Below are 22,701 nucleotides of genomic sequence, written 5' to 3'. Positions count from 1 at the left end.
AGCTGGGATTACAGGCACGCACCACCATGCCCAGCTAACTTTTTGTATTTTTAGTAGAGACGGGGGTTTCACCATGTTGACCAGGATGGTCTCGATCTCTTGACCTCGTGATCCACCCGCCTCAGCCTCCCAAAGTGCTGGGATTACAGGCTTGAGCCATCACGCCCGGCAATTTCCATAGTTTTATCTTGTGCTACTTTTATAGTTTCTTCTCTAGAGATTTTTGAACAGATCTTTAATTACCCTCTTCAGAATATTCATGTTAAGTAGATATGAATGTATCTAATAGGAAAATAAAGGTACAGAAAGTTAGGGTGATTTGCTGTAATAAGTTGCAATTGAAACAAGATGATGAATTTGACATGTATACATTTATCCCAGTCTCTAATTCAGTCAAAAGACAGTGTCTTGTGATGATAAAAACCATTGCACAGATGTGACATCTTTTTTTATTTCACAGGTAACCCTTTATCATTTGCTAAAGCTGTTTCAATCAGACACCAATGCAATGCTGGGGAAAAAGACAGTGGTTTCAGAGTTCTATGATGAAATGGTAAGAAGATTTTATAATGATAGTTTTAAAACGATTTGAAGTGAAGAACTTTGAAGTTATTGGGTTTTTGTTCATTCTGTCCCATTAGATATTTCAAGACCCAACAGCAATGATGCAACAATTATTGACAACATCTCGTCAGCTAACATTAGGAGCCTACAAGCATGAAACAGAATGTAAGTGCCATATATTCATAATTCTGAAAAATACCGTATTCTGTAATGGTGAAAGGATTGTATGTGCATGTGTCTTTATAACAGAATGATTTATAATCATACAGTTAGTACCTTTTAAACTTTAAAAACTGATACAGGTAAGTTTTTTAGGTGTTAAAAACAAGGTGTGTATTACAGTAGAACATGTAATAAGGATGTTTTAAATTGTTCCCAAGTACCCTACTTTCTTTTTTTTCTTTTCAAGTTAATTAGTTATACTTCAGGTTCTGGGGTACATGTGCAGAATGTGCAGTTTTGTTACATAGGTATACACATACCCTGGTGATTTGCTGTATCTATCACCCCGTCATCTACATTAGGTATTTCTCCTAATGCTATCCCTCCCCAGTCCTCCCACCTGCTGCTATCCTTCCCCTATCCCCCAACCCCTGACAGGCCCTGGTGTGTGATGTTCCCCCTCCCCCCAGTATCCATGTGTTCTCATTGTTCATCTCCTACTTAGGAGTGAGACCGTATGGTACTTGGTTTTCTGTTCTTGTATCAGTTTTCTAAGAATAATGGTTTCCAGCTTTATCCGTGTTCCTGCAAAGGACATGAACTCATCCTTTTTTATGGCTGCATAGTATTCCATGGTGTATACGTGCCACATTTTCTTCATCCAGTCTATCTCTGATGGGCATTTGGGTTGGTTCCAAGTCTTCGCTATTGTGAACAGTGCTGCAATAAATATATGTGTGCATGTGTCTTTATAATAGAATGATTTATAATCCTTTAGGTATGTACACAGTAATGAGATTGCTGGGTCAAATGGTATTTCTGGTTCTAGATCCTTGGTGAATTGCCACGCTGTCTTCTGCAATGCTTGAACTAACTTACACTCCAACCAACAGTGTAAAACTGTTCCACATGCTCTCCAGCATCTATTGTTTCCTGACTTTTTAATGATCACCATTCTAGCTGGTGTGAGATGGTATCTCAATGTGGTTTTGATTTGCATTTCTCTAATGACCAATGATGATGAGGTTCCTTTCATATGTTTGTTGGCTGCATAAATGTCTTCTTTTGAAAAGTGTCTATTCATGTCCTTCGCCCACTTTGTGATGGGGTTGTTTGGTTTTTTCTTGTAAATTTAAGTTCTTTTTAGATTCTGGATATTAGCCTTTTATCAGATGGGTAGATTGCAAAAATTTTTTCCCATTCTGTTGGTTGCCAGTTCATGCTAATGATAGTTTCTTTTGCTGTGCAGAAGCTCTGGAGTTTAATTAGATCCCATTTGTCTATTTTGGCTTTTGTTGCCATTGCTTTTGGTGTTTTAGTCATTAAGTCCTTGCCCATGCCTATGTCCTGACTGTTGTTGCCTAAGTTTTCTTCTAGGGTTTTTATGGTGTTAGGTCTTATGTTTAAATCTTTAATCCATCTTGAGTTAATTTTTGTATAAGGTGTAAGGAAAGGATCCAGTTTCAGCTTTCTGCATATGACTAGCCAGTTTTCTCAACACCATTTATTAAATAGGAAATCCTTTCCCCACTGCTTTTTTTTTAATCAGGTTTATCAAATATCAGATGGTTGTAGATGTATGGCTTTGTTTCTGAGGCCTCTGTTCTGTTTATTGGTCTATATCTCTGTTTTGGTACTAGTACCATGCTGTTTTGATTGCCTTATAGTATAGTTTAAAGCAGGCATCCCCAAACTACGGCCCGTGGGCCGCATGCAGCCCCCTGAGGCCATTTATCCGGCTCCCCACCGCACTTCAGGAAGGGGCACCTCTTTCATTGGTGGTCAGTGAGAGGAGCACAGTATGTGGTGGCCCTCCAATGGTCTGAGGGACAGTGAACTGGCCCCCTGTGTAAACAGTTTGAGGACGCCTGGTTTAAAGTCAGGTAGCATGATACTTCCAGCTTTGTTTTTTCTTTATCTTAGGATTGTCTTGGCTATGTGGGCTCTTTTTTGGTTCCATATGGATTTTAAGGTGGTTTTCTCCAATTCTGTGAAGAAAGTCAATGGTAACTTGATAGGGATAGCATTGAATCTGTACATTACTTTGGGCAATATGAACATTTTCACAACATTGATTCTTCCTAACTGTGAGTATGGAATGTTTATTCCATTTGTTTGTGTCCTCTCTTATTTCCTTGAGCAGTGGTTTGTAGTTCTTGAAGAGGTCCTTCACATCCCTTTTTAGTTGTATTCCTACTTATTTTTTTCTCTTCGTAACAATTGTGAATGGCAGTTCATTCTTGATTTGGCTCTAAGTCTGTTATTGGTATATAGGAATGCTTGTGATTTCTGCACATTGATTTTGTATCTTGAGACTGCTGAAGTTGCTTATCAGCTTAAGGAGATTTTGGGCTGAGACAATGGGGTCTTGTAAATATACAATATGTCGTCTGCAAATTGGACAATTTGACTTTTTCTTTTCCTAATTGAATATGCTTTATTTCATTTCCTTGCCTGATTGCCCTGGCCAGAACTTCCAATACTATGTTGAATAGGAGTGGTGAGAGAGGGCATCCTTGTCTTATACCAGTTTTCAAAGGCAGTGCTTTCAGTTTTTGCCCATTCAGTATGATATTGGTTTATCATAAATAGCTCTTATTATTTTGAGATATGTTCCATTGATACCTAGTTTATTGAGAGTTTTTAGCATAAAGGCCAAGTAGCCTACCGTCAAGAAGAGTGAAATGCAGCCTCTCACATTCCCTGAAGTACTGTTTGTCTATTTTATTCCCTAATTACATTTAAGCGTAATTTCATTAGTCTTGCTTAGCCTGTCATTTTCTGTTTACTAGTCTTTGCTAATAAAGTCTGTATGAAGAACCTTGCAGGACGTAATTATACTTTTGTGTACTGTGAACTAGTTTATCTTGTATTTTTGCCAATGTTATTTTACATAGTTTCAGATAAATGCTCAAGTGTCGACTATCTGACCGCCACATTGATAACTGGTCATGTTACATTTTGTCACCAAGCTAACATGGTCTCAGCATCCTGTACACATTGATCCATGCATCTATTCTCAGTTGTTTTAATTGACATTTAATATAAAATCTATTTGTCATCCCTGTGTTAACATTTATGTCACTGTTTAGTCATTTATTTGATCATTCATTTATTATAATATATGGTGGATACCAGTTGCATGCCAAGCATTGTTCTGGGTGCTAGGTGCTGAAGTTAGAGCAGAGTCCTAATCAAACAAAAAACTCTATCCTCATGGGCCCTACATTCTAGTGGGAGGAAGATAGGTATTAAATAAATAAAATAAGCAAGTATAAGGTAATGATTAGGTCCTATGGAGAAAAACAGTAGAGCAGGGAGCATCTTTGGTGGGAGGAGATGGCTGGAGTTTTACATACTGATATCAAAAATATCAGTCAGGAAATGCTTTCTGAACATTTGGAGACCTAAAGGAGTAAGGGAATGATCTAAGAGAAGAGTGTTGCGTGTAGAAGGAGCAGTGAAGACAAAGGTCCTGAGGTAAGAACACGGCTGAAGAACAGCAAGAAGTCCAGTGTGACTAGAGTAGAGTGAACAAGAGGACAAGGAGATGAGATCAGAGAGGTTAATAGGGGACTAGGTCATATAGGACTTGTGGGTAAACTGTAAGGGCTTTAGCTTATTAAGCTGAAATGCGAAGTCATTTGTTGACTTTTGAACAAAGGAATGACATTATTAGATTTAACTTCTTTCAAATGTTTCATTTTGTGGGTATGTAGTAGGTATATATATTTATTGGGTACATGGGATATTTTGATACAGGCATACGATGTCTAAAAATTACATCCAAGAAATGAGATATTCATCACCTCAGTGTTTACCCTTTTTGTTACAATCCAAATGTATTCTTTTGGTTATTTTTAAGTATACAGTTATGTAATTATTGACTGTAGTCACCCTGTTGCACTATCAAATACTTAAATCTTATTCATTCTTTCTATTTTTTGTACCCTTAACCATTCCTCACCCACCCACCCACTATCTCTGGTAACTGTCCTTTTATCTCTATCTCATGAGTTCATTTTTTGTTGTTGTTGTTGAGACAGAGTCTCATTCTGTTGGCCCGGCTGAAGTACAGTGGCACAATCTCAGCTCACTGCAATCTCTGTCTCCCAGGCTCAAGCAATTCTCCTGCCTCAGTCTCCCATGTAGCTGGGATTACAGGCTTGTACCACCACACCTGGCTCATTTTTTTTGTATTTTTAGTAGAGACAGGGTTTTACCATGTTGGCCAAGCTGGTCTTGAACTCCTGACCTCAGGTAATCCACCCGCCTTGGCCTCCCAAAGTACTGGGATTACAGGCATGAGCCACCATGCCCAGATGAGTTGTTTTAATTTTTATCTCCCACAAATAAGTGAGAATATATTATGTTTGTCTTTCTGTGCCTGGCTTACTTCACTTAACTTAATGATCGTCAGTCCCATCCATGTTGTTGCTAATGACAGGGTTTCATTCTTTTTTTTATGGCCCAGTTTTTCAATTCTTAATCTCTTCTTTGACCTACTGGTCATTCAGAAGCATATTGTGTAAATTCCATGTGCTCGTATAGTTTCCAGAATTCCTCTTGTGATTGATTTCTGATTTTATTCCATTGTAGTCAGAGAAGATACTTCACATTACCTTTTTTTTTCTTTAATGTTTTAAGACTTGTTTTGTGGCCTAACATCATATGATCTTTATCCTTGAGGATGGTCCATGTGCTCAGGAGAAGAAGGTGTATTCTGCAGCCATTTGATTAAATTTTCTGTAAATATCTATTAAGTCCATTTGGCCTGTTTTGCAGATTAAGTCCAATGTTACTTTTTGTTGATTTCCTGTCTGATCTGTTCAGTGCCAAAAGTTGGATGTTGAAGACTCCAGGTATTATTGTACTGGGGTCTATGTCTCTTAAGCTTTAACAATATTTACTTTATGTATCTGACTGCTTCACTGTTAGGTGCATATATGGTTTACAATTGTTACATCCTCTTGCTGAATTAACTCATGTACTATTATATAATGACCCTGTCTCTTTTTATAGTTTTTGTTTTGAAGTCTGTTTTGTCTGATGTCAGTATTGCTACTCTTTTTTTGATTTTCAGTTACAGGCAGTGTCTTTTTCCATCCCTTTATTTTCAGCCTATGTGTGTCTTTATAGGTGAAGTGTGTTTCTTGGAGACAGCACATCACTGGGTATTGTTTTACCATCCATTTAGCTACTCTTAAGTCTTTTGATTAGAGACTTTTGTCCTTTTACATTCATTGATATTGATGTTTACATTCATTAGTATTGATAAGTAAGGACATCTGCCATTTTATTTTTCTGATTGTTTGATGGTCTTCTCTTTCTTCTTTCCTTTCTTTCTGTTTTCCTTTTAGTGAAGGTGATTTTCTGTGGTGGTGTGTTTTAATTTCTTCCTGTTTTTTTTTTCTTTTCTGACAAGAGTGAAACTCCATCTCAAGGGGAAAAAAAAGGGGGGAGTAACATGATTTTTTTTTTTTTTTTTTGATGAGCTAACTTAAAATCAACAACAAAATAGAGTAAAGGGGAACTTTAAACAGATGTAAATTATTGTGGATACTATTGGGTCCATTCATTTCCTATAAATGAGGAATTGAAGAATTTGCTGTTGAACTCATGATAGGCAGTGTTGTACTGCATAGCCTTTGAGCATGCAGTTTCCAGAATCTGACAGACCTAGATTCTGCCACTTACTATTAGAATAAAACTGGGCCATCTACTTAAATTCTCACTCTCAGTTTATATATATATATGTATATTTATATATAATATATTTATATGTTATATATATTTATATATAATATATTTTATATATTCATATGTATGATATATATCATTATATAATATGTAAATATATATTATATATAATATAATATATATATTTACTTATATAATATTATGTAAATATATATTATATATAATATAATATATATTTACATAATATTTATATAATATATTATAAATATGTAATATATAAATATAATATAAATATATAAATATATAAATATATATAAAAATAGAAAATAAAATAAAATAAAAATATAAAAAATATATAAATATATATTATATGTGATATATATCATATATTTTAATATATATTTATACAAATATATATTACATATGATATATATCACATATAAATATGTTATATATAAATATATTTTTATATAATATATAATATATATTAATATATAAAAACATATATTATATATTGTATATAGTATATATATTATTTATATTAAAAATATATGCTATACATATATAATTGCACTTAAGGTTCTGGGGTACATGTGCAGAACATGGAGGATTGTTGCATAGGTACTTACATGACAATGTAGTTTGCTGCCTTCATCCCCCCATCACCTATATCTGGCATTTCTCCCCATGTTATCCCTCCCCAACATCCTTACCTGCCACTGTCCCTCCCCTATTTTCCCACAACAGACCCCAGTGTGTGATGCTCCCCATGTTCTCATTGTTCAACACCCGCCTATGAGTGAGAACATGCAATGTTTGATTTTCTGTTCTTGTGACAGTTTGCTGAGAATGATGGTTTCCAGATTTGTCCATGTCCCTACAAAGGACCTGAACTCATCACTTTTTATGGCTGCATAGTATCCCATAGTGTATATGTGCCACATTTTCCTTGTTTAGTCTATCATCGATGGGCATTTGGGTTGGTTCCAGGTCTTTGCTATTGTGAAGAGTGCTGTAATGAACATACGTGTCCATGTGTCCTTATAATAGAATGATTTATAATCCTTTGAATATATGCCCAGTAATGGGATTGCTGGATCAAATGGAATTTCTATTTCTAGGTCCTTGGGGAATCATCACACTTTCTTCCACAATGGTTGAACTAATTTACATTCCCACCAACATTGTAAAAGTGTTCCTGTTTCTCCGCAACCTCTTCAGCATCTGTTGTCTCCAGACTTTTTAATCATCACCATTCTAACTTGCATGAGATAGTATCTCAGTGTGGTTTTGATTTGCATTTCTCTAAGGACCAGTGATGATGAGCATTTTTTTCATATGTTTGTTGACCTCATATGTCTTCTTCTGAAAAGTGTCTCTGTTCATATCCTTTGCCCACTTTGGAAGGGATTTGTTTGTTTTTTCTTGTAAATCTGTTTTAGTTCTTTGCAGATTCTAGATATTAGCCCTTTGTCAGACGGGTAGATTGCAAAAATTTTTTTCCCATTCTATTGGTTGCCGGTTCACTCTAATGATTGTTTCTTTTGCTGTGCAGAAGCTCTGGAATTTAATTAGATCCCATTTGTCTATTTTGGCTTTTGTCGCCAATGCTTTTGGTGTTTTAGTCATGAAGTCCTTGCCTATGCCTATGTCCTGAATGGTTTTACCTAGGTTTTCTTCTATGGTTTTTATGGTGTTAGGTCTTATGTTTAAGTCTTTAATCCATCTGGAGTTAATTTTAGTGTAAGGCGTCAGGCAGGGGTCCAGTTTCTGCTTTCTGTACATGGCCAGGCAGTTTTCCCAACACCATTTATTAAACAGGGAATCCTTTCCCCATTGCTTGTCTTTGTCAGGTTTGTCAAAGATCAGAAGGTTGTAGATGTGTGGCATTGCCTCTGAAGCCTCTGTTGTATTCCATTGGTCTATATCTTTGTTTTGGTACCAGTACCATGCTGTTTTGATTACTGTAGCCTTGTAGTGTAGTTTGAAGTCAGGTAGCATGATGCCTCCAGCTTTGTTCTTTTTGCTTAGAATTGTGTTGGCTATGCTATGCAGGCTCTCTTTTGATTCCATATGAAGTTTAAGGTGTTTTTTTCCCAGTTCTGTGAACAGGGTCACAGCTTGATGGGGATAGCATTGAATCTATTAATTAGTTTGGGCAGTATGACCATTTTCACAATATTGATTCTTCCCAACCGTGAGCATGGAATGTTTTTCCATCTGTTTATGTCCTCTCTTATTTCCTTGAGCAGTGGTTTGTAGTTCTCCCTGAAGAGGTCCTTTATATCCTTTATTAGTTGTATTCCTAGCTATTTTATTCTCTTTGTAGCAATTGTGAATGGCAATTCGTTCTTGACTTGGCTCTCTTTAAGTCTGTTATTGCTGTATAGGAATGCTTGTGATTTTTGCACATTGATTTTGTATCCTGAGACTTTGTTGAAGTTGCTTATCAGTTTCAGGAGATTTTGGGCTAAGACAATGGGATCTCCTACATATATAATCATGTCGTCTGCAAATAAAGACAATTTGACTTCCTCCTTTCCAATTTGGATACCCTTTATTTCTTTTTCTTGCCTGATTGCTCTGGATAGAACTTCCAATGCTATATTGAATAGGAGTGGTGAGAGAGGGCATCCTTGTCTAGTGCCATATTTCAAAAGGAATGTTTCCAGTTATTGCCCATTCAGTATGATATTGGTTGTGGGTTTGTTGTACATAGCTTTTATTATTTTGAGATATGTTCCATCAATACCCAGTTTATGGAGAGTTTTTAGCATAAAGGGCTGCTGAAGTTTGTTCAAGGCCTTCTCTGCATCTATTGAGATAATCATGTGATTTTTGTCTCTGGATCTGTTTATGTGGTGAATTACATTTATAGACTTGCATATGTTGAACCAGCTATGCATCCCTGGGATGAAGCCTACATGATCATGATAAGTAAGCTTTTTGATGTGCTGTTGCAGTCAGTTTGCCAGTATTTTATTGAAGATTTTTGCATCTGTGTTCATTATGGATATTGGCCTGAAGTTTTCTTTTTTTGTTGAGTCTCTGCTGGGTTTTGGTATCAGGATGATGTTGGTCTCATAGAAATATTCCCTCTTTTTCGATTGTTTATAATAGTTTCAGAAGGAGTGGTACCAGCTCCTCTTTGTATGTCTGGTAGAATTCATCTGTGAACCCATCTGGACCTGGGCTTTTTTTGGTTGGTAGGCTATTAATTGCTGCCTCAACTTCAGCCCTTGTTTTTATTCTATTTGGGGTTTTGACTTCTTCCTGGTTTAGGCTTGGGAGGGTGCAAGTGTCCAGGAATTTATCCATTTCTTCCAAATTTACTGTTTTATATGCATAGAGTTGTTTATAGTAATCTCTGATGGTAGTTTGTATTTCTGTGGAATCGGCAGTGATATCCACTTTATCGTTTTTTATTGCACCTATTTGATTCTTTTTTCTTTTTTATTAATCTGGCTAGTGATCTATTTTGTTGATCTTTTCAAAAAACTAACTCCTGGATTTATTGATGTTTTTGAAGGGTTTTTTGTCTGTCTCCTTCAGTTCTGCTCTGATCTTAGTTATTTCTTGTCTTCTGCCAGCTTTTGGGTTTTTTTTTTATCTTGCTTCTCTAGGTCTTTCAATTTTGATGATAAGAGTGTCGCTTTTAGATGTTTCCTTGCTTCTCATGTGGACATTTATTGCTGTACATTTTTTTCTAGTCACTGCTTTAAATGTGTCCCAGATTTCTGATACGTTGTGTCTTTGTTCTCGTTGGTTTCAAAGAACAGCTTTATTTCTGCTTTCATTTCATTGTTTATCCAGTCAACATTCAAGAGGCAGTTCAGTTTTTATGAAGTTTTGCGGTTCTGAGTTAATTTCTTAATCCTGAGTTCTAATTTGATTGTACTGTGGTCTTAGAGACTTGTTTGTTATGATTTCTGTTCTTTTGCATTTGCTGAGGAGTGATTTACTTCCAATTACGTGGTCAATTTTAGAGTAGTTGTGATGTGGTGCTGAGAAGAATGTATATTTTGTGGATTTGGGGTGGAGAGTTCTTTAAATGTCTATTAGATTTGCTTGGTCCAGATCTGAGTTCAAGTCCTTGATATCCTTGTTAATTTTCTGTCTCATTGATATGTCTAATATTGACAGTGGAGTGTTAAAGTCTCCCACTATTATTGTGTGGGAATCCTAAGTCTCTTTGTAGGTCTTCAGAAACTTGCTTTTTGTATCTGGGTGGTCGTGTATTTGGTGTGTATATATTTAGGATTATTAGCTATTCTTGTTGCATGGATCCTTTTACCATTATGTAATGTACTTCTTTGTCTCTTTTAATCTTTGTTGTTTAAAGTCTATTTTATCAGAGACCAGGATGGCAACTCCTGCTTTTTTTTTTTTTTTTTCCTCTCTTCATTTGTTTGGTGAATCTTCCTCCATCCCTTTATTTTGAGCATATATGTATCCTTGCACATGAGATGGGTTTTCTGGATACAGCACACCAATGAGTTTTGACTTTTTATCCAATTTGCCAGTCTGTGTCTTTTGTGGGGCATTTAGCCCATTTACATTTAAGGTTAATATTGTTATGTGTGAATTTGATCCTGCCATTTTGATGCTAGCTGGTTGTTTTGCCCATTAGTTAATGCAGTTTCTTCATTGTGTTGATGCTCTTTACCATTTGGTATGTTTTTGGAGTGGCTGGTACTGGTTGTTCCTTTCTGTGTTTAGTACTTCTTTCAGGAACTCTTATAAGCAGGCCTGGTGGTGATGAAATCTCTCATCAATTGCTTGTTCATAAAGGATTTTATTTCTCCTTCGCTTATGAAGCTTAGTTTGACTGGATATGAAATTCTAGGTTGAACGTTCTTTAAGGATGTTGAATATTGGCCCCCACTCTTTTCTGGCTTATAGGGTTTCTGCTGAGAGATCCGCTGTGATTCTGATGGGCTTCCCTTTGTGGATAACCTAACCTTTTTGTCTGGCTGCCCTTAGCATTTTTTTCTTCATTTCAACCCTGGTGAATCTGACGATTATGTGCTTTGGTGTTGCTTTTCTTGAGGAATATCTTTGTGGTATTCTCTGTATTTCCTGGACTTGAATATTGGCCTGCCTTGCTAGACTAGGGAAGTTCTCCTGGATAAAATGCTGAAGAGTGTTTTCCAGCTTGGATTCATTCTCTCCGTCACATTCAGGTACATCTATCAAATGTAGATTAGGTCTTTTCACATAATCCCATATTTCTTGGAGGCTTTGTTCATTTCTTTTTACTTTTTTCTCTAATCTTACCTTCTCGTTTTATTTCATTGAGTTGATCTTCAATCTCTGATATCCTTTCTTCTGCTTGTTTGATTTGGCTTTTGAAACTTTTGTATGCTTTATGAAGTTCTTGTGTTGTGTTTTTCAGCTCCATCAAATCGTTTATATTCTTCTCTAAGCTGTTTATTCTTGTAAGCATTTCGTCAAACCTTTTTTCAAGGTTCTCAGTTTCTTTGCATTGAGTTGGAACATGTTCTTTTAGCTCAGAGCAGTTTGTTATTACTCATCTTCTGAAGTCTGTTTCTGTCAGTTCATCAGACTCATTCTGGATCCAGCTTTGTTCCCTTGCTGGTGAGGAGTTGTGATCTCTTGGAGGAGGAGAGGCGTTCTGGTTTTGGGTGTTTTCATCCTTTTTGCACTGATTTCTTCCCATCTTCATGGATTTATCTACCTGTGGTCTTTGTAGTTGGTGACTTTCAGATGGGGTCAGTGAGTGGACGTCCCTTTTGTTGATGATGAAGTTATTTCTGTTTTTTAGTTTTCTTCTAACAGTCAGGCCCCTCTGCTGTAGGACTGCTGGAGGTCCACTCCAGATGCTGCTTTCCTGGGCATCACCCGTGGTGGCTGCAGAACAGTAAGGATTTCTGCCAGTTTCTTCTTCTGTTATCTTTTTTCCCAGAAGGAAACCCCCTAGATGTCAGCCTGACCTCTCCTTTACGAGGTGTCTCTTTTGATATACAGGGGTCAGGAAGCTGCTTGAGGAGACAGTCTCACCCTTATAGGAGCTCAAGTGCTGAGCTGTGAGCTCCGTTATTCCATTCAGATCTGCCAGGCAGGTGCATTTAAGTCTGCTGCAGTGAAACTCGTAACTGCCTTTTTTCCGAGGTGCTCTGTCCTGGGAAGGTGGGGCTTTATTTATAAGTTCCTGATGTGCTGCTGCCTTTTTTCAGAGATGCCCTTTCCAGCTAGGAGGTAGCCTATTCACTGTCTGCCCCCAGATGCATTGGTGAGCTGCTGTGGGCTCTGCCCAGCTGCTATGTGAACTTCCTTGTGGTTTTGTTTATAAAGATATAGTTAGAACTGCCTTGGTAATGGCGGTCTGCCTCTGTAATGGCAGACTGCCTCAGTAATGGCACATTGCCTCGGTAATGGCGCATCACCTCGGTAATGGCAGACTGCCTCAGTAATAGCAGACTGCCTTGGTAGTGGCAGACTGCCTCTGTAGTGGTGGACTGCCTGGTAATGGCAGATCCCCTTCCCCCTGCAGAGCTGGACCGTCCCAGGTCCAGCTACACTTGCTGTAAAACTGTCAATCCAGAGTGTTTCAGATTGCTGGTCTTTGTGGGGGTGGGATTACCTGGCTCCCAGTTTTAGCCCCCTTTTTTTCAGTTGAATGGGCAACTCTTGTCTCCCAGGTGTTCCAGGCGCCAGCTGAAACAGCCACCCACATTTGTGTGAGTTTTTGTGCAGAGACCCGCTGCGCCAGCGGAAACAGCCATGCTGGAAACTCATGGCACTTTTCAACCCAGGAATCTCCTGGTCTATGGGCAGTAATAACTCATTTGGAAATGTGGTGATCAGTCACTCACCCTCTCTGTTGTTTTCGCTGGGAACTGCATTCCAGAGCTGTTCCTATTTGGCCATCTTGGATCTGCTCCCTTTCTTTTTGTTTTTTGTGTATCTCTTTTATGTTTGTAGGTTTGAGCTTACCATTAAGCTTGCAAATAATAATTTATAACCCTTTGTTTTAAACTGATGACAGTTGAACACTGGTTGCATAAACAAGGAAGCAAAAAAGAAAACTGATAAACACTTTAAATTTTAACTTCATCTCCCAACTTTTAAGTTTTTCTATGTCTTGAAAAATTGTAGTTATTATTTTTGATCAGTTCATCTTTTCATATTTCTACTTAAGACATGCATAGTTTACAAACTGCAATTACAATGTAATACTATTCTGTGTTTTTCTGTTTACTTGCCAGTGAGTTTTGTACCTTCAGATGATTTCATATTATTAACATGCTTTTCTTTCAGAATGAAGAATTCTCTTGGCATTTCTTGTTGGACAGCTGTGGTGTTAATTAAATCTCTCAGCTTTTGTCTGGGGAAATATTTCTCTATGTTTGAAGGCTGTTTTTGCCAGATATGCTACGCTAGGATAAAAGTCTTTTTTCCCTCAGCACTTTAAATATGTCTTGCCACTCTCTACTGGCCTATAAGGTTTCCCCTGAAAAGTCCACTGCCGGAAGTATTAGAGCTCTATCATATGTTATTTGTATTTGTTTTTGCTTTTTTCTCTTGCTACTTTTAGAATCCTTTCTTTATCCTTGAGATTTACGAGTTTGATTATAAACTGCCTTGAGGTAGTCTTCTGTGTTAAATCTCCTTGCTGTTCTATAATCTTCTTGTACTTGAATATTGATATTTTTCCCTGGGTTTGGGAAGTTCTCTATTATTATCCCTTTGAATAAACTTTCTACCCCCATCTCTCTCTCTCTCCTCTTTAAGGTCAATAAGTCTTAGATTCTACTCCCACCCCACCTTTTTATTTTGAGGCAGGGTCTGACTCTGTCGCCCAGGCTGGAGTTCAGTGGCATGACCTTGGCTCATTGCAACCTCCACCTCCTGGGCTCAAGCAATCCTCTCACCTCAGCCTCCTGAGTAGCTGAGACCACAGGCACATGCCTCCATGCCCAGTTAATTTTTTTTTCGGGAGGGGCTGAAGGTGGGGTTTTCCCATGTTGCCCAGGCTGGTCTCGAACTCCTGAGCTCAAGCAATCCTTCCTTGACTCCCCAAGGTGTGAGCTACTGCATCTGGGCTAGATTTACTCTTTTCTAGGTTATTTTCTAGATCTTGTAGATGTGCTTCATTCTTTTTTATTCTTTTGTCTCTTGTCTCCTCACTGTATTTGCAAATAGCCTGTCTTCAAACTCACTAATTCTTCGTTCCGCTTGATCAGTTCTGCTATTAAGTGACTGATGCATTCTTCCATATGTCAGTTGTGTTTTCAACTCCAGAATTTCTGCTTAATTCTTATTATTTCCATTTATTTATTAAATTTATGTGATAGGATCTTAAATCCTTTCTCTGTGTTATCTTGAATTTCTTTGAGTTTCCTCAGAACAGCTATTTTGAGTTCTCTTTCTGAAAGGTCACATATCTCCGTCTGTTAGAGATTGGTCACTGGTGACTTATTTAGCTCATTTGGTGAGGTCATGTTTTCTTGGATGGTCTTGATACATGTTGATATTCATCAATGTCTGGGCATTGCAGTTAAGTATTTGTTGTAGTCTTTGCAATCTAGGCTTTTTTTTTTTTTTTTTTTTTTTTTTTTTTTTTTTTTTTTTACCTGTTCTTGGGCAGGCTTTCCAGGTATTTGAAGGAACTTGGGTGTTGCGATCTAAATTTTTGGTCACTGCAGCCGTATCTGCATTTGGGGATACCCTAAGTCCAGTAATGCTGTGGTTCTTGCAAATTTGTAGAGTACCACCTTGGTGGTCTTGGATAAGATCCAGAAGAATCCTCTGGACTAGCAGGCAGAGACTCTTGTTCTTGTCCCTTACTTTCTCACAAACGAACGGAGTTTTTCTTTGTGCTGAACTTCCTGGACATGAGGAGGGATGACACAAGCACCCCTATGGCCACCACCACTGGGACTGCCTTGGGTCAGACCTGAAGCCGGCACAGGACTGGGTCTTGCCAAGGCCCATTGTAACCACTACCTGACTGCCACCTATGTTTTTCTAAGGCCTTAAGGCTCTATAATCAGCAGGTGATGAAGTCAGCCGGGCTGTGTCCATTTTTGAAGGGCATTGAGTTTCCCTGGGCTGCGGGTAGGTCCAGAGTTGCTGTCCGGGAGCCAGGACCTGGAGTTGGGAACCTTAGGAATAATCCTTGTGCTCTGTTTTACTGTGGCTGAGCTGGCACCCAAGCTACAAGACAACATCCTTCCCATACTTCCTTCCCCTTTTTCCAGGCAAAGTATTCTTTCCCTGTGTCCACCACCACCACAGGCTCACAAGGAGTACTGTCAGGGTACCACCAGTGTTTACTTAAGGCCCAAGGGCTCTTCAGTCAGCTTGTGGTGAATGCTGCCAGGCCTGGGACTTTCTCTTCAGGACAGTGGGTTCATCTCTGCCCCAGGTATGTCCAGAGATGCCACGCAAGAGCCAAGGCCTGGAATTGGGGAGTTAGTACCAAAGCTTAAGACAAAGTCTCCTCTACTCTTTCCTCTGCTTTTCTCAGGAAAAGGGGTCTCTCCTTGAAGTCACCACAGCTGTGAATGCGCTAGGTCACATCTGAAGCCAGCACATCTGTCTTGCCCAAGGCTTCTGGCGTGTACTACATAGTTGCTGCTGCTGGTTATTTAGGGCCCAAAGGCTTCTTAGTCAGCAGTTGATGGATCCTGCCAGGGCTGGTTCCTTCTCTTCAAGGCACTGGGTTCTCTTCTGGCCCAGGGTATGTCTGGAAATGTCTGAGAGCCAAGGCCCAGGGCCTTATAACTCTGCCCAGTGCCCTATCCTACTGTGGCTGAGCTGCTATCCAAGTTGCAGGACAGCGTCCTCTTTTCTCTTCCCTCCCCTCTCCTCAAGTGGAAGGGAGAAAATCCCTTGCAGAGCCATGAGCTGTGTTGTCTGGGGCTAGGGGAGGAGTGGCATAAGCACCCTTAGCTGACCCAGTTGGTGTCTCACTAGGTCAGATGTCCCACAAGTCTACTGGCTTCAAGCACAGCACTCGCCTTATCGAGGAGCTGCAGTCGTTGTGGCCTAGACAGCCTTTCAAGTTTATTTAGGATCCCAGAGCACTTTATCCCAAGGGGGTGAGGCTTGAGGCTTGCCAAAACTCAAGTTTTGACCACTGAAATGGGCAATTCGCCTCTGGATAGGGCTGTCTAAATACTCTGTCTGTAGGCACTGACTGAGTTCTACCTAGTGTTGGGAGCACTACGTTCTAATGCAGAGTCCCCCGATTACTCTCCATTCCCGAAGTGTACAGATTCTCTCCCTCCCCTAAGTGCACCGATTCTCTCTTTGCACTGTGCAGCCACTGCTGGAGGTGAAGAAGGGGTGGTATTGGCAATTGAGTACTGTCTTTGCTGCCCTCTTCAGCACGTCTTTCAGTGATAGGAAGATAAAACCAGGTACTGTGATCGTTCACGTGATTTTTTCTTCTTAAGAAGGTGCTTTTGTGTAAATACTTGTCAAATTTGGTGTTCCTGTTGGGAGGACTATTAGTGGAGGCTTCTATTCTGCCATCTTGCTTCACCTCCTCCCCGAACTAACATCACCCTGGTTCTGCAAAGCAGATATAATAGAAGGAGAAGTAATAGTTGGAGGCTATCCCAATAATTCAGATATGGTAGAATGGTGGCTTGGACCAGAATGATAGCAATGGGAGAAGGCATCAGATATTGGGCCTGTTTTGAAGATAGGTAGAGTGGGATTTGTTGATGCTTTGAATAATGAGGTATTGGAGAAAGGATGACTTATATAGTTTTGGGCCTGAGGAACTCCAAAAAAGTCAGTGCTTTTTACATGGATGGGAAGTCTCAGAGGCACAGGTTTCTGCAATTATAGTTACAGCTTTGGCTGGCCAGGTGTGATGGCTCATGCCTATAATCCCAGCACATTAATGGGGGCCAACGTGGAAGGTTTGCATAAGCCCAAGACTTCAAGACTAGCCTGAGCAACATAGCAAGACCTCATCTCTACAAAAAAAATTTTAAATTATCTTGGTGTGGTGGCACATGCCTGCAGTACCAGCTACTCAGGAGGCTGAGGTGGGAGGATCACTAGAGCCCTGGAGGGCAAGGCTGCAGTGAGCTGTTATGCCACTGCATGCCAAGCAAGATTCTGTCTCAAAAAAAAATTAAAAAGTGCAAGTTTGGACATGATGGGTGTGGGATGCCTGTAAGACATAGAAGTTGAGATGTTGAGAGGGATGTTGCACCCTGGCATTCAAGGAGAGGTCTAGGTTGGAGACATAAATCTGAAAGTTAATAGAATTATAAATTGTGAGACCAAATGGTATGATCAAAGGAGTAAGTGAAGGAGAAAGAGAGATTCAAAGACTAAGAGACCTGGGCACTCAACAAAGGGAATGAAGAACCAATAGCAAGTATGGAGGGAGAAAAACTAGGTGCATGTAATGTCTTCAAAGCCAAGTGAATGAAGTGTGTCAAGAACTAGAGAGTGTCTAATACTGCTGTTAGGTCTAGTGGGATGAGGGCCTAGTAGTAATTGGATAGAGGAAGATGGAGCTTCAGGAGCAGTGTAAGGAGAATAGTAAGGTCAGAAGATCAGCTGAAGTGGGTAAGAGACGATCAGATAAGATAAATTGGAGACAGGCACTATAGACAACTCTGTCTTGAAGCTTGGCTGTAAAGGGAAGCAGTAGTCTTTGAAGCAGTAGCAAAAGCAAAATATTGGGTCAAAAGTGTATTGTTTTCAGGAGGAAATAAACTAGTATATTTGTAGGCTGAAAGGGAGTGATCCAATAAAAGAAGAGGTAGAGGGATGGTAAAACACTTGATTACAACATAAAAGATCTGGATGCTAATTATAATTTTGCCACGTGGTCATCATTGAAAATGTGTATGCTTTAATTTCTACATCCGCAAAAATGTTATGAACATATGACAGTTAAGTGTATGATCACTTGGAAAAGGTAAAAAGCACCACTGTGCTTCCTTATTGATCACTTTCTTACCTTCTTTCTTTCATACCATGAAATGTGCCCATTCACGGCGAAAATTCTCTTCTAAAATTAAAGTGCTCACATTTTTTTGTTTTTGACAAATCTATTTATTTATGTATAACAAGTAGGTGTAAGTAATGTGTTTTGTTAAAAGGCTGTAAATCTGTTTTTATGTGTTAAAGCTTATGTATGGAGCTGTATAACCTTGGGAAATTTTTATCAATAAATTACATTTTTTTGTGTGATATTTAGTTCATTTTCTTACCGGTACCAAATAAATAAGGAAGAAAAGTCTAATTCCATAAATGGTGTTGGCATAATTGGTAAGCTTTTGGGAGGAAAACTTAATTTAGAACATCACTTCAAAACAAATTTTAGTTTAGTTAAAGATATTTAATTTTTTTTTTTTTGAAAATCAATCAGCCTGTTTTTTGAAAAATTAGAATACTGGCTCTCCAGCTAGGGAGGACTTTCTAAATTTAAAGTATTAGGAAAAATCACATTTAAAAAAGGACTGACTTTATTAAATATATTTAATTTCTACATTTCAAAGGGCAAAGAAGAAAAGTTTGCAGATAATATGACAAAGAATTAACATCATCTTTTTAATGCTAAAACAGATATATGGAAAAACATGTTAAGCCTCAGTAAATAAAGGAACAGAACATATGGACAAACAGAATAAGAGATCACCAGTAAATAAAATGGTAAAATATTTGGCCCTGCTAATAATTTTAAAAATGCAAACCAAACAGTAATGTATGACTATATTTGTCCTATCAAATTAGCAAAAATATATTTATTGCCCCCAGAGAGAGGGTGTCGCTCTGTCACTCAGACTGGGTTGCAGTGGCATGATCATAGCTCACTATAGCCTCAAACTCGTGATCTCAAGTGATCCTCCTGCCTTCACCCCCACGGTGGTGGCATGTGCCACCATGTCTGGCTAATTTTTTGTAGAGGCAGGTTTCTCCCACCTCAGACTCCTAATGTACTGGTATTACAGGCGTGAATCACCATGTCAGCCAGGAATGTTTAATAGTTGTACTGATTAAGAATGTGGTAAACTTTGGATTCTCATGAATTATTTTGTGAGTATAAATTCAGCATTTTAGGAAAGCTATCTGGGAATATTAATCAAAGGTCTAAAAAAGGAATGTATAGTTTTACCAATTTGAAGGCATATGATAGTCAATATTCAGTAATAATAAAATATCAGATTTATTGAATGCTTACTATTTGTACTCTTCTGAGTCTGTACATGTATAAACTCAGTTCTATAACAACTTTATTAGGTAATATTTGGAAAAGGAAATGGAGGTATAAGGAGGTTAAGAAACTTGCCCAGGGTTAATAGTAGAATCAGAACTTTTTCCCCAGCAGTCCTCAGAACTTAGGCTCCAAAAATGTAATAGTATTTTTAGATAGAGAATATTTATTATAGAGTGTATTGGAAGTTTACTTAAGCACTAATGATCTAGCTTTCTAGTTGTTTCTTCAAGATATAATAAAAATGATAGTGAACACTTACTGAAAGCTTACTATGTACTTGACAAGCACTTTTCATTTCTTAACTTATTGGATAAACAAGCCTAGGAGGGAGAAACTATGATTAGGACCATTTTGTAGGTAAAGACTCTAGAGAGATTTGATAACTTGCCTAAAATTACCCAGTAGAGCCTGCATTTTAAACCCCAAATCTGTCCAGTCTAACAAATTATAAAAAGCCTTACAGTCAGTCTCCTAACCAGCAAGTTGAACTGACTTTATAAAAGTAGTAATTCTTTGGATTTGTTTCCTCGAAACTGAGACTTCATTGGGAGTTAAAAACAGAAGCTTTTCTTGTTTTCTATAAGCATTTAACACGTAGGAAGTAGAACACACTGGAACAAGCCAAAAGAAGTTGTAAAATCTTTCCCCCAGGATCTCATGGCTAATTAACTTATGTCTTCTTCCACACATCTTGTACCCTTCACAGTCTCCCAAGTTGTCAAAAATAAAAGTATCATGAATCAAACAACTTGAATCTATGTTATATCTACAGTGTATGCTGTCCTTCTGACAACTGAGTTAAATCAGGTCTCCCTGGCTAGTTTTAAAACTACTGCTTACAGTAATACAGGACTCCTTGTTGTTTTTATGCTGCTTCCTGGGCCTGTATGTCCACTTCATTTACCTAACTCCGTTCTCATTGTTTAAAATTGAATTTAGATGTTACTACTACCAAGAAGCCCTCCTTCATAAAACTTCCCCTTTTTATTTGATTTGAATCCAGTCTATTCTTGTCATTCCCTAAGATTACCTCATGACGTTAGTGCATTTCCTTCTTGCCTATTTCCTGCCTCTGTACCCCAGCATCTAACAAAGTGCACATCATTCAGTGTGTTTTCTAAATTGATGTGGGGAGAGAGGGTGCAGAGGAATACAAATTTCTGCTTAGTAAATAGCACATGGGAACAAAGTCTAAAGACTGACAAGCCATGGAAAAATATTGTACTCATGTCACAAATAACTACTTTCTTAACATACAGTAGTCCTCCCTTATACCGAGAGGACACATTCCAAGAACTCCAGTGGATGCCTGAAACTGCAGGTAGTACCAATCCCTAGATACTGTTTTTCCTATGCATGTACACCTATGATAAAGTTTAGTTTATAAATTAGACACAACAAAATATTCACAACAGTAATTAATAAAATAGAACAATTATAACTGTGTACTCTAACAAAAGTTACCTAAATGTGTGCTCTTCCCTCCCAAAAAAGTCTTATTCTACTCTGCTCATCTATTTTCAGACAACTATTGACAGTGGGTTACTATAACCATGGAAAATGAAACCGTGGATAAGGGGGGACTACTCTATAAAGCTGTATATAGCTTCTACAAATCAATAAGCAAGGCCAAAAACCCAATAGAATACTGGACAAAGGGAAACAGATCATTTGTAGAAAGGGAGAAATGTCTCAAACATTATAAAAAAAGATTAGTCAGCCCCAGTAGTAATAAGATGAATGCAAATTAAGACTACACTGAAATACTATTTTTAACTTTTCAGGTTAACTAAGACCAAAAAGTTGATGAAATAGGTAAACAGACACAATGCTAATAGGGTTATAAATTATTAGATCCTCTTGAGTTGCTTGCCATTCTTCCAAAATTACAAGTACATATATTCTTAAACAATTCCGTCTCCAGGAATTTATTCTACAAATATACTAAAATGATTATGCACAGAATATACATCATTCCATTGTTTGCAAAAGAAAAAAATGGAGATACTCTGAATGTATATCAGTAGGGGGCACACTAAATGAATTTTGTATATCCATTCAATTAGGTCCTCTGTAGTCATTAAAAAGATTGAGACAGCTCTGTGTTATAGGATGAGCTCCCATGTATAAAATTAAGTGAAACAGCAAAGTGCAAAACAAGTGTATAGAATGATACCACTTTTGTTGGGAAGATGCACGTAAGTGTATGCTTTTTATGTCAACATACTATTTGTGGAAAGGTATCAGAGAACCCTAACAGTGATTATCTCTGGGAAGAAGCACTGATGGGTCGTGGCAGGCTGGGGAACAGATGTTTTAGAAGAGCATATTTTTTCACTGTCTACTCTTTTTAATCTTTTAATTTGTAATCCTATGTGTACTACCTTTGCTTAAAAATAATTTTTAAAAGAATGAAAATAATTACAATGTAAAATATGAATTGTTTTGTCAATCACAAAAAGTAAGTCACCAGAAATGAGCAAAATAAGGAAATAACTCATTAGTATTTATTGCATGTTTTTTATGTGCTACATGCTTTACATATAATTAATTCATGTAATTCTCATAAATCCTCTGAGAAATACCTAGTTTTAACTGTATAACATAGACCAAGAGATTTGAGGGAGCATTATAAATGCCAGCATTCAGCTAATAAACCAAGAGTTTATTTGAACTCAGGTCTTTTCTAATTCCATAGTTAGGTTTTTTCCCACCAAACCATCTGGCTTCCAATTAGTGACCATCTTACTTTAGTGAAAGCATAGATGTACTTTAATAGTGAGCAGTAGTTACCAAAAATGTCCACAAGATGGAAATGTTAGATACAAGCAAGCATTTTTCTTTGTAAAACAATGCTGCATATCCAAGTGGCATATTTAAATAGATGTGTCCTATTTTACAGTAACATTTCTTTAGTACTTTGTTATAGATAGATAGTTTTGAATATCATTTAATGCTTCTCTGTTCTCATAACAATCGTTGATAGGGCTTTTTTGTACAGGCAGTATTCTGAGTACTTTACATAAATTAATTCTCAACAGGCTGGGTGGGGTGGCTTA

At 37.9% G+C, this 22,701-nt stretch overlaps 1 protein-coding gene across 5 annotated transcripts in view; it reads left to right on the top strand.

Annotated features, from left to right (window-relative positions):
• YEATS4 (YEATS domain containing 4) overlaps nt 1-22,701 on the top strand; it is a 137,838-nt gene that overhangs the window by 15,612 nt on the left and 99,525 nt on the right. For all 5 annotated transcript variants that reach the window (XR_012518420.1, XR_012518417.1, XR_012518418.1 and 2 more), the window contains exons 5-6: nt 461-553; nt 642-729. Coding sequence is in view for 1 of the 5 variants with exons in the window: in XM_003927780.4 (XP_003927829.1) it covers nt 461-553; nt 642-729 (181 nt within the window). In the remaining 4 variants the exon portion in view is untranslated. The remainder of the gene's footprint in view (nt 1-460; nt 554-641; nt 730-22,701) is intronic.

This window comes from Saimiri boliviensis, chromosome 7 (genome assembly GCF_048565385.1).
Source record: "Saimiri boliviensis isolate mSaiBol1 chromosome 7, mSaiBol1.pri, whole genome shotgun sequence".
NCBI classification, from domain to species: Eukaryota; Metazoa; Chordata; class Mammalia; order Primates; family Cebidae; genus Saimiri; species Saimiri boliviensis.
The sequence above is the reverse complement of the archived record's forward strand: the minus strand, read 5'-3'. Positions and strand labels throughout refer to the sequence as shown.